The 13398-nt window shown below is 36.2% G+C and overlaps 1 protein-coding gene across 1 annotated transcript; it reads left to right on the top strand.

Moving 5' to 3' along the window:
- The first annotated feature begins 8544 nt into the window (after positions 1-8544).
- LOC118740944 (UDP-glucosyltransferase 2-like) lies at positions 8545-13001 on the top strand. The gene is made up of 4 exons (XM_036472710.1): positions 8545-8787; positions 8857-9303; positions 11513-11670; positions 11760-13001. Exons 1-4 carry the CDS (start codon positions 8619-8621, stop codon positions 12510-12512), a joined length of 1527 nt encoding a protein of 508 aa, XP_036328603.1. The 5' UTR covers positions 8545-8618; the 3' UTR covers positions 12513-13001.
- Positions 13002-13398: the final 397 nt, after the last annotated feature.

The following is a 13398-nucleotide window of genomic DNA, read 5'->3' as shown; positions in this document are numbered from 1 at the left end:
TGAGTACCCCTGGAAGACTTATGGTGCACATCACGTCTGAGCCGCCACTGACTTGATGCCTGTTGACTGCTGAGAGTTATCATAGTTCAATCATAGGTTAGGTATGCTGGCTAGCCACTGCGTGGCTTCGCAGAGTCTATTAAGATGCATAGCATTACCAGATAAGATAACTGGTGGTTAGCTTCCAAGTTGGACAGAAATCGCAGTCTGATAAGGACAGGACACTCACATAGTATATGCTCTACTGTCTCCTCTTTCGATCAGCATCTCCTACAGATTTTATCATTAGTCAGAGCCAGCTTAAAGGAGTGGAATACCAAAAGGCAATGTCCTGTTAGTACACCCACCAGTAGTCTAGCATCCTCCCTCTTGAGGGATAGGAAAAACTTCGTGAGCTTAATTGCATACGCTCCGCACCTAATCCTAGACACCTTTCAACTTTGCGTTTTGGTCCACGTCTTCTGCGCCTTCCGGTTTATGGACATTTCGATCTCCCGTGTAATCGCTTAGAGGGAAATAGGCACCTCCTTTAACTGTGTAGTTTTCGACAGGGCGCCTTCTTTGACAAGCCGGTCGGTCTCCTCGTTGCCCGCGAGTTGTGTCCCGGATGCCAGTACAGACGTACATCAGTACCTGTATCTAGCAAATCCAGAGCTGTCCTGAACTCGGCCACACTTCTCGAGGAAGTGCTGTGCGAAAGGAGGATAGATAGAGAAACGACTGGCGTGCTTTGTTGAACTCAACTTTCGCTTAGGCGGTTACAGCGCCAAATAAGAAGAAGAATCATTTAGATAAATACACAACGCTAAGTTATAAACCTTGAGTTCGATACAGTTTTAAATATTTAACGTAGTAACATTTTATATTCTCTGTATTTTATTTATTTTATATCGAAAACCTTGACCTTATTACATTGAACGCTGCGCGCGAAATCCATTTCAATAGAGTGAAAGTCAAATGTGAGATTTATAATTAGATTTCAAATTACTTGCGCCCCGCTGAGAGAGCACGCCTCACCGATTATATTACAACTCACCTAATTTCGATTAATTACTTTGCATTCAATAACTTTTTTTTACATATTTTTCAATGAATGGCTTGCTGAACCAAATAAATATGTACTTGTAAAAGTACATAAAAGATAAATTGACAAACAGATGTTACATATCGGACAATGGACTTTTCGGTAGTGCATGCCTACATACTTGATTTCAAAGGAGATTAGCAAATAAGTAAATAAATCAATAAAATATGTATATGTAAAATAAAGTTATACTCGTCTAAAGGTAAAATCACACGATTGGTAGATTTTCTACAGATTGGTATTTTCTGACAGTTACTGAGCTTATTTGGTTTGAAATTTTTTTTGATTGTTGACAAAAATTTCACACATGTAAAAAATACAACCGACTTCAATGCTTGTATAAAAATTTACCGATACCGTTATATCTGCATGACACGATGATCGGAACTAAACCAAATTAATATAAGATCGCACTTGAGGTATCAACTTTCCGATAAACAAAGAAACCGATAACATTAAAAAAAATATACACTTATTGTCAGCTGATCCAGTTAAATGACATTTTCACAACACATTACATAACCAGCACCACATAAATCCACATTTCAAACTTCTTATAAAAATTATAAAAATTCAACAAACTTTACCAATTACACCCAAAAACTTTAAACTTTTCTTTTAAATTCTTTTAGAAAAATTTTAGGTATGCAGTGTTATAGCTCATTAAATTTTAGTAGCTTTAAGTGGAAATTTTAAAAAGCTTTCTAGCTTTTTGTCACGTTGATTTTTAATATTTTTACGGTGCTACTGACGGTGCTAGGCATTTTCTTTCATTTAAAAATAATTGTCGGGCACTGCGTACTCAAAATTTTTCTAAAAATTTTAATAAAAAGTTTAAAATTTTTATAATTTTTGTACGAAGTTTGAAATGAGGATTTATGTAGTGCTGGTTAAGTAATGTGCTAAGCTTTCATAAAAAAATTATAAAAATTAAATAGACAAAAGAAAAATCGCCAAAATCGGTCAAAATGTCACTTAACTTAATGAGCTGACCTCAATGGTATACATATATGTACATATTGTCCGCCTCTTTTTGAAGCTAGAAAAATGTGTTAATATTTTAGCCATCACTTTGCTTGCGATCTTGATGTTGATCGCAAAATGCAGTTCACAAAATGTGTTGCCTACTTTTAGGCTTTACTGGTGGTTAGCATTGCATTGCATAGCATACATATCAACATCATTACTAGCTTCAACTTCGCCTTACCATTGCCAATCAGCCAATAAGTCAAGTAAGATATGTACTTACATACTTACATACATACATATGTACCTGTATATGTATGCAAATAATGAAAAATATAAGTTTAAATAAAATAAAGCCTATATTTATCTTTTATGTACATAAGTGCAGCGTTCCATTTTTCCACGCAGCTTCGAGTAGTCGAATATCTTAAGAGAAAGCAATAATAAGGAAAATAAATCAACCGCAAAAACTTGTACAAACAGAAATCGTCTTGTACTTAACTGGTGCAGTCAAGAAATTCATATCAGTTTTACGTTGTGAATTCGTTGATTTGGTGTCGCAGGTTTTTGCTGAAATTGTTTTACTTTAAAAAAAAAAGGTAGGAAAGTCGAAATGTCGGCATGAGAATTGTGTATTAAAAATTGTATATACCTATGTATAAATAGATATCTATGAATGTATGTCCATTAGACCGTACCACCTCGCAAGCAAAAAAAAAAGATCGCATTAGTACACCTACATATGAGTTTAAAGTATCGAGCTCTAACCGCCAAAATAACGTAAGCGACATTTTTTCAAAATTTTCTTTCAGATGCAGAAATATTTCTAGAGCATCTAGATACATTTCTGCATCAAAAAGAAAATTTTGAAAAAAATGTCGCTTACGTTATTTTGGCGGTTAGGGCTCGGTATGTTTGCAAGGCAATTTCGAAAACAAAGCTTTTATTGTTTTTTTTTCTGTTATTTTTTTGAAGCAGTTCGTCGCAAAAATACAGTGGTCTGATTTTGTATACGCCGGTGTTTTTCGTTGTAAATTTTTTTACAGAAAATTTTGCATTGAAAAAAAATCTGAAAATTTTAAAGTCCGAAAAACTGTCTTTCTCCGTCTGCAGTGACTGTATAATGCGTTTTTGAGATATTATAATTATTGTTACTATTATTTGGTCAAACGGAGGCGGGGTGGGGTATAACAGAAAATACTTGTTTTTGTTTAGGTAGCCTTTTTAGAATCGGAAATAAATAATTTTTTAAACAGTTCTACTGGAATAATGGAAAAACTTCCTTAGCAATAGTTTTATAATTTTTAGGAAATTTTAATTTACTGACATTAGGGTGGTACCTTAGGGTGTTAAGAACTGAGATCTGGTGGGCAATTACTAGAATCGGGTACTTTAGGTCAATGAACTTTGGAACAAAACAAATTGTCTCTTTGACACAAGAACATCGATATATGTGTCTCTTTAGTATTTTAATTCGACTGTAAATGCCAGGGACAACCACGTTCGACCAAAAAACATGTACGTTAAATCTTTTTCCTATACAATCACGTGTCCATATCGCGTTTACTGAAAATTTATCATTTGACAGAAAACTCAAAAACTAAGTATTTCCGACCACAGTTTTGGCATATGTGGCAGGTTTTTTTGCAACAAAACTTATTATCTAACAAAAAATTCCTTCAGCTTTAGCTGCAAGCCAATTATATGTGCATACATATGATCTATGCACATTTCTTGTGAACTGTGTGTACTTTTTGTGAACTGAGGAAGAGCTCGACGAAACATTAGCACATGTATTGTGTAAACGCCAATCCATTATTGTTATCATTAATGGCACTTAGGGTTGCCAAACCTAAAATGCCGAAAGTGGTACAGATAAGAACAAATTGGTGGACTTGGGGTACAACTGAGAAAGAAAAAGGGGTATTTTTTTGGGGGACAAGTAAAACTAAATGTATTCAACAAAAAATTGATTTATTCGCTTTTGGAACAACAAAGCCGTTCATAAATAAGAATTCAATATTTACAATGTTTTTCAAGCAAATTTTTTTTTTTGTTATTTGTTATAAAACTATTTTTCATGCTTTAGCCAAAACCATAAAATTAATTCAAACTTTCAGACTTAATACAAACTCTAGAAAAATGCAACAAATTTCCATACAAATTTTGAACATTTTAGTCTGAATTCGTGGATATGCAGTTTAAAGCATTAAATGTATATTTATAAAAATTTACTTAAAAAACATAGTAGATATTTGAAAAAATCACCATGCACTCGGTGTTGATCGCCAGTGTATATAAATAAAAAAGATATTACATATGTATGTATACATATTTAGCCTTAAATATGGCATAAGAATATTTTCAAATAAAAATTATACTTTTCGTTAAACTTTGATTCAACTAATCGCCTGTGAAAGTTGAACAATACAAAAATGCTTTAAGCGGAAAGTGAACGGTTTCGGGCAAAAATGGGCGAACTACGTAACCTTCAAAAAGTCAAAACGGTGTACGTCTGGCAACCCTAATGGCACTCAGCATCATGCCATCAGCTGTTTTGCTTCCTGGAAAATGGTTGTTGTTTAACCAGTAAAAGTCCAGTAAAGCTTGCAAGTTCAGCTGCCATTTTTGCTGCCATTTTAGCTTTCCAGTAAAATTATTACTGGCTTTTACTGGATAGTTGATATTGTAAGACCAATTTTTCATTTCAAAAACTTCTGAAACGCCACATCATTACCCGATAATTATATGTCTGAGCGTGTGTAGTAAGCACATAAATTTCTTCCCCTTCTCTTTAATATTTTATGGCGCCTATAATACGACTGCATTTTATACTCGTAGATACAGCTCGCTCTGTTAAGCTAACATTTTGTGCTTAGTGTGATCAGAGAATGTTAATTTTCTCTGGTGTGATGTAAATTACAAAATAATTGTGAATGTTAAGTTTACATATGTATGCACATATGCATAAGGATTTATGCAACAATGAATTAAAAAGGCATATCAAATCATCTCTGGGTAATTTATGATAATTTTTTCCTACAGAATATATGTAAATAATAGTGGTATTCACCAAAGTGAGCAACTGGCCTAGGCTAGTGTTGCCATTTTGGTGCTTTTGGAGCTAGAGTTAGCTCTTTATTTTTCTATTTAGCTCCAAAAATTGGATTTTAGCTCCTAGCTCTTTTTTAGCTCTCTTGAAATTTATCTAGCACTTTTTTGGCTCCAGAAAGTTTTAGTTGTATTTGGTATATATAAGCCATAACTTAAGCGTTGATAAAATGGAAAATTTCGAGATGCAGTATATCTTGGATCTAGGTTAAAGAATTCAAAAATTAATTAAAAGAAAATCCTTTTTCTGATAGCGTGGATTTTGTTTTACCTTACTAATTTTACCTTTAAGGAGAGCTGGAAGTAAAACTTTCCAAAAAAATTTTGCGAAATGGTCATTCAATTCAAATATTTAAAAATATAGAATGTAACAGTTTGTGAAGTATTTTTAGTTCACTGTTATAAGTGACATAGCAACGAATTCGAAATATATGAACCTTATTTTGATTTTAAAAGATTTTTTCAGCCCTTAATCTTATAAAATTCGTTGTTTTTGTTAAAATTGCCGAAAATGTAATAACAACATTACGAAACTCATTAAGTATAAAACTTAGTTATATAATTTACTAAGAAAATTTACATTTTCCAAGAGTTACGGGTGAGACAACGAAAACACCTGCATCTCTGAGTTGATGGATTCGTGTCCCAATTTTTGACAAACTGTAAATATTTTGTAAATAGCGTGTTTCTCTTGTCAATAGAATTTAAAGGTCCGTTTATGCTTTGATGGCATTATTATACTTAACTCATTAAGCTTGTGACGGGTGGGACGAGTTACTATTGAAGACAAATACTAGTTCGTTAGTAAAATGAACACTTCGGATTTGATATGAAAGTTTTTTTTTTAACTTTTAATAACAGGACCATATTTAAGCAATGGGAAGGTTCAGTATTTGTAAGTTAGGTTAAAAAACAAGTAAGTGCGCCTGGGCCACACTGCAGAAGTGAAACTTACGTTACATACATATCTATTTTGTCTCATCACCAATATACTACATACATACATACTACATCAGCTTTTGCTTAAGGTTATATTTTTTCTCTTTTTTCTATCTAGATCCCTACCTCTACCCCTGTTCGTTCTAATTACATTTACGTTATTCTGTTTTCCTTTATCTTCATTTTTATCTTTATACTCTATCGATAACAAAATCGATAGTAACGTCCAATAAAATATCGATAACAAAACCGATAACAAATTCGATGAAAAATTCGATAAACATTTCGATAGCAAAATCGATAATAATGTAAGTAGCAAAATCTATTAGAAACTCGATAAAAATATCCATAACAAAGTCGATAAAAATATCGATAGAAATATCCATAACAAAGTCGATAAAAATATCCATAAAAAAATCGATAAATATCGATAACAAAATCGATGAATATCGATAACAAAATCGATAAATATCGATAACAAAATCGATATATATCGATAAATATCGTTAACAAAATCTATAAAAATAGCGATAACAAAATCGATAAAAATATCGATAACAAAATCGATAAAAAATATCGCTAACAAAATAGATAAAAATATCGATTACAAAATTGATAAGAAATCGATAACAATTCCGATTATTAAATTGATAAGTTCCTGAAAATGTCGATAACAAAATTCATAACAATATCGATAAAAATTTCTATAAAAAAATCGGTAAAAATATTGATACCAAACCCATAAAAACATCGATTATTTTATCGATAAGTCCCGAGAAACCCGAAAATCTTTAAAATTCCAAAATAGTTGCCAGATTGGGTCTCTGTGTCTCTCTCTATATCCTTTCCTTTTTAATTACTTTTATTTTAATTTTTCTTCACCTACTTTCAACTTTATCGGGATCCTCATCCTCCTCTTTGTCTTTACTTTAATGTTTATCATTTTCTTCATCCCCTGCCCTTATATATAAAAGTAAAGTGTTTAAATTTACATCGGTCTTCATTTTCGCCTTTATCTTTACGCATCTTTGTTTTAGTTTTTAGTTTTACCTTTGCCTTTATCCTTTTCTTTATCTATGTACGTACTCACCTTTACTTACATTCTTGTATTGGTATTTTTCTAAGTGTTATTCTTTAACCTTTTATTAGCAAATTTTTGTTAAATTAATACCATATGCATACACACAAGAAGCACTTGTTTCAGCCCGAACCATTTCCGTTGCACCATTTCCGTTGAATTTGCCAATTTACTCCCAACCAACCAACCGCCGCTAAAGAAGTTTCACTTCAAAAACACATATTTGCTGTGACGGGTGGGACATCCAATAACCATTTCTTTGGGTAATTATTTTTTTGCATTGTCACCTTTAATACGCGAGAAATGCCTTGGCACCTTCATAAAAAACTACTACAGTAAAAACAGGGAATTGTGAAAAATAAATTGATAAAAATAGATGTATGAAAAATTATTCTATCTGCTTTACTATTGTCACAAATTTAAACGCAATTTGTTTTTTTGTTTACCTGTGGTGTTTTTTCGCTGGAATAACCCTATAGCAATTTGAAAGCTACGCTCCGCGCGACTCCGCTTCCTGTGTGTATGTATGTATGTACATACGTTCACTTAGTGCTATGCAAATAAAATTAATAACTACTGCAAGTGCATAAATGATTAAGAAAATTCCTAATAAATAGATAGGCCTATCAATCGACTGATATGGCTTGTCTGATTTGAATTCATTCAATAGGCATATCTACTATGGGTTTGTGCTACTGACCTAGCTTTTGCTAACGGCTTGGTGCATTCCTGGCGAGATAAGCATAGTCTTGCTGGCAAAAAAAAACTGATTAAGGTTGGTTAGATTCAAAAGTGCAAAATCGAGTATTCCAATATATACTTAATACCTAGTCATCAAATAATAACATATGTACATGCATGCATAATACGAATAATATCAAATTGAACTTTAACTAGCATGTTCATTGGGATGCAAATGATTAATCGGACAGATGTACATACGTAGGTATGTATTTGCTAGTTGCGCATTTTCCATATCAGCAAGAAAAACCAAAAACAATAAAAAAGACGCAGGACAAAAACAATTGTGCATCACCATGTGTTGACACTTTAGATTTATATACATATGTATGTACGTAATCGACTATAAATAATTATTTACTATCACGCCCAGACGCGCTTCGAATGTGTGAGAACATTGAAATCTTAGCTTCAAGCGTCTAATAAAATGCAAGTTCGGAGATATGCTAATAAATAAGTAATTTATGTACGCACGTTCACGCAATCAGCTGAACTTTTGCCATTTAACAATTAAAAAAAGAGGACGAAAAAACATTATTGATACTTTTTTTTTGATATTTTTTACTTTTAAGTGAACATTTAGTTTAATGCAGCACTAAAAATTCTGGCAATTTTTTGCAGATGCAGAGGCAAACGCTGCCCTTACTACTCGCGGCAGCTTTGCTGTCTTCTACCTGTGTAGCTTACAATATTCTCTTTATGTGTCCCTTCCCAGCGCCAAGTCATTGGATGTGGATGGAGCATTTTTCACAAGAGCTATTGCGACGCGGACACAATGTCACCGCGGTAACCAATCATCCAGTCAAGCAGCCACATCCCAACTTAACGCAGATCATTATTGAGCCACAGTTTGATATAACATATTACTGTACATAAATAGTTGCCTCTTAACACACTGCTGCAGCAAACTAAATGATTTTCTTCTTCTTTTTTTCAGATTCCAAAGAGGATATTTTTAAAATGCGTTTTTCCAGCGATTTCGCAAATTTGAATGTATATTGGCATGCCGGCTTATTGAGCTCTGAGCATGCGCTCGCTCAGCCGGCAGTTAAAGCTTTGATCGCTAGCAAGCATCTCACATTTGATCTAATTGTTTTGGAACAATTCTTTCACGAGAGTTTTCTGATGTTTGCGCATAAATTTAAATGTCCTGTTGTGACTTTGGGCACCATGGGCTATGCTGATAATATGGACCACGCTATGGGTCTGCTTACACCTTGGTCATTTGTTCCGCACTTATTTCTCTCGCATACAGATCGCATGGACTTCTTTGAAAGAGCTTATAATACTTATCTGTCACTGTATGATGCTGTGCTAAGGCGTTGGTACTATATGCCGAGAATGCAGGAGATGGCTGGGAAATATTTTGAAGGATTTATTGAAGGTAAGTTCTTGAGAAAGAGGACCAAGGAAAGTATATGAACTTTTTCCAGCGATATATGTATGTAGTTCAGAACAAGGTAAACTAAATGAATAATTCCTTTGAAGACTATGCTATCAAGTAGATTTTATTTAAAACGCATGACGGTTTATTAAAAATTTTAACTACGTTTCGGTGCGTGAAGACCGCGCATTTAGATCCGGGCTCGAGCGATCGGCAGGGTGTAAATGAAGCGGATCTGAGTGCACGAGCTAGCGTAAGCTCTTGCGAACGCAGCTTCTCTCACTGCGAGACCCCCCATAGTGAGTATGCGACCCTCTGCACCGCAATCTTCTCGTTCTAATTTTTTGTATCCACCAAATGGCCACCTAGGACCTGTGAGGTTTCTTTTATGTCCTGCTACGCCTGACTCGAAAAAGGCACAGATTCCAGCGCCCTCTAACATGGCGAACCGGCGCTCCATAAGCCGTTGGGGCTTTGGAACATTAAGCCTTACTCAGTGTGTACCGCGCGGAGGGGACATAAACTACAACCCAGTAGTGAAATGGATATTTCTTAGAACTTTCTTGTAGCCTTAGAAACCTGCGGTTTGAAAATGGGAACGTAAGCGAAAAGCTGGATACCGAAATGGTATAGATTTTATAACTTGATAAACCTTAGTTTCCCTATGAAAATTTTCGATCTTGGATTAGGAATTGACTTCGTTCTTTTAGCCTTGTTTAACCACCAAGTAAAATCGACCATAATCTGGTTTCTCTGAGAAATAATTAATAACCTTCATTTAGTTATGAGAGCTACCGAAAATCGATCATTACTTTTAGTTGCGAGCTGGGTGTAAATCCCAGTAAAACGGAGCTTGTTCTTTTTACTAGGAGGTAAAAGATACCGAATTGCCGTCTTCTCTCAATGGGTGGTCATCCTCTAAGGCTCTCTGACAGGGTGAAGTACTTGGGCTCGATCCTTGACAGTAAGCTTTCCTGGAAGCCTAACGTAGAGAAAAGAGTCAAGAAGGCTACAGTAGCATTGTATTGTTGTAGAGGGGCCATTGGCAAACCCTGGAGTCTCTCGCCGAAGGTAGCTCATTGGCTTTATGAAACAATAATCAAGCCAATTTTATTATATGGGGTACTCGTCTGGTGGACCGCACTAGACAAGGCCTACATCGGCAAGCAGCTGGAGAAGGTGCAAGGACCCGCCTTAATTGGAATCAGTCGGACACTTCTACACATTACTCTTGCGCTTAATGCCATGTTAAATGTTGTGCCTATAGATATAGCTGGCAGGGCTGCGCTGCGCACGCCGCAGTAAGTCTAGGTGGAGTGGGTTTTAAGTTCGCCTCGAGCTATGGGCACTCCAGTATTCTGAAAGGCTTCGGGTTCCTACCGACTCGGACAGACAACTGCACGCCGGTTCTGGGTCCGAAAGGATCATTTACCGCCCACATTCTAGCGAGAGAAGACTGGCAGGGGTGCGTTCGAATACTGTGAGGGGGTGTTTGACTTCCCTATCGACCGCGTCCGATTATTTGGCTATTAAACTTATTTGGGTTCCAGGTCACAGCGAAGGCAACTACATGGCTGATGAGCTCGCAAGACAATGAACCCTCGGATAGGGAAGTTCTGGGGTCTGCCCTGACCTCGTGTGGTCTGCTTCTGGACAGATGGGCGTTTAGTAAGCTCAGCGAGCGCTGGGCGAAGACTTTGGAGTGCAAGGTGGCAAAACCCTTCTGGCTACGGGTGGACCGTAGGCGGTCTGGAGAGCTCTTGAAACTAAGCAAGCTGCATACCTCACTAGTGGTGGGGGTGTTTACTGGTCACTGTGTGATTGGTAATCATGCCGTAAGGCTGAACGTCATTGACGACCCTTAGCTTCCCCTCCTCTTTCCCCTACCCCCCCACTCTTTTTCCGACCACCCTGCCTCTTTTTCCCCTCTCTTTTCAAGGACCTCCATATACGGAGGCAGCCCGTTGACCTAACCTAACCTAATCATCATCAATACGAAAAACTAAATCTTTTTTCGATCTTTTCGCAACGATTTTGCTGAGATTTGTCATGCAACTTATTTAGTAACATACTTAGATCTGCATACTTATTTACTGTGTCAAACAGGCGTGAATTTGAAGGGGGGGGGGGGGAATATTAAGGCAAAGAAAAATTACTAACAATCAAGTATTTCTTTCACTTGTGTAATAAATGTTACTATCCCAATCAGGTCCTCTCCCGCAATTGAGTGAACTTGTTCAAAATATTTCGCTTATGCTAATCAATAGCCATCGGGCTGTGGACGCGCCTCGACCCAGCATGCCCGGTCTAGTTAATGTGGGTGGCATACATATCAAGCCAGCCAAACCATTACCAAAAGATTTACAGGTAAGCACTCTATTAGGGATGTATGTATATTCATATGTATGTACATAAGCTGCAGCATTTTCACTAAACCTATGCTAATATCCTTCCAGTCTTACCTCGACAACTCCACACATGGCGTCATTTACTTCAGCTTAGGCTCATACTTGCAAAGCACCGACATTCCATTCGAAAAAATCCAGCTACTCCTGAACGCATTCGCCCGGCTCGAGCAAAATGTATTGTGGAAATTCGAGAGCAACGACACCAACGCAAAGCTACCAAAAAATGTTAAAATCTATAAATGGCTGCCACAGAATGATATTTTATCTCATCCCAATTTGAAGCTATTCATTACTCATGGCGGCATCTTTAGCACCCAAGAGGGTATCCATTGGGGTAAACCGCTCTTGTGTATACCATTCTTTGGTGATCAACATCGCAACGCTATGAAAGTGACACGTGCTGGATATGCACGCACGTTGAGTTTCGATAGAATTACTAGTGAAGACTTAGTGCATAATATACAAATGTTAATCAGTGATGACATATATAAACGTAAAGCCATGGAGGCATCGCGCCTCTTTAGAGATAACCCCACAATAGCTTTACAGGAGGCCTCCTTCTGGCTGGAATATGTGATAAGGCATAACGGCGCAAGCCATTTGAAGTCCCATGGCGCTTACATGCCGCTTTATCAGTATTTGTTGTTGGATGTGTTGGGTGGTGTACTTTTATTTTTATTTCTGGTAGTTTCGTTAATAGCTTGTTTGGGAAAGGGGATAAGTAGACTTGTGTTGTCGCCAAGGCACAAAGCGCGCACAAGTGAAAGCCTGTCGAAAGAAACAATAAGAAAGATTGACTAATATTTTTTAATTTACGACCGTCTGCAATAACAGCACAACTCAAAATTTCATGTTTTTTATTTATATAGCGGATTAGGTTTATAAGTAACCATATTTTTATATAAACGCAAAATCTTTAATTGACTCTATTGCAAAAGTATTGAAATTTTGAGTTGTGTCGTTATTGCAGAGGACCAGCGATATGTATGTATGTATGTATGTCGAGATAGCAACGGGTTCGACTAGTTCATAAGCCATTTGTCTTAATGTATTTTAAAAAAATTCAAACACGTGTGATTATAGTTTAATGAACTCTTGCGATTTAAAATTTATTGTGAAAAAAATTACCATCATAAATATAGAGATTACATTGGAGATAATGATTATTATAAAACAGTAAAAAATTATTGTAAATATATATCGTCGTTTAAATTACAAAACCGCGTATCACGAAAATGCAAAACCTCGTACATATGAATGTGAGATTGCCAAGATTTTGTAGGAGAGAGTAAAGCTAGTCCTATTTCAAAACGGTTCTCTCTTTTATCTCTAAATATCTCTTCTTCTTATATCTAAGTATCGATATTTAAGTATATATGGATATGGGCTTGATGCCAAGGGCTTCCGGTGAGCAAATATGTTTTTGGCACAAATGTCAGTTACGCGGTTTTGTACTTTAAGCGACGATATGTACAAATATACGTATGTGTATACATTTATTTGACGCTCACATTCTCATTAAAAGTTTAGCCGAGCTTTTCATTGAGCGTGATGCGTGTGTGGTCCGGGTAGGCGAATACCTTCGGTTGGAGCTCGGGGCCGAGTATCGAACCTAGGGCACGTTGGAAGGTGGCTGGGGGGTGCCATTAACTGGCACAGTCCTCTTCATGAGACGGTGAATGTGTTG

This window comes from Rhagoletis pomonella, unplaced genomic scaffold, assembly GCF_013731165.1.
Source record: "Rhagoletis pomonella isolate Grant_MI unplaced genomic scaffold, Rhpom_1.0 Rhpom_scaffold_00006, whole genome shotgun sequence".
NCBI lineage: Eukaryota > Metazoa > Arthropoda > Insecta > Diptera > Tephritidae > Rhagoletis > Rhagoletis pomonella.
The sequence above is the reverse complement of the archived record's forward strand: the minus strand, read 5'-3'. Positions and strand labels throughout refer to the sequence as shown.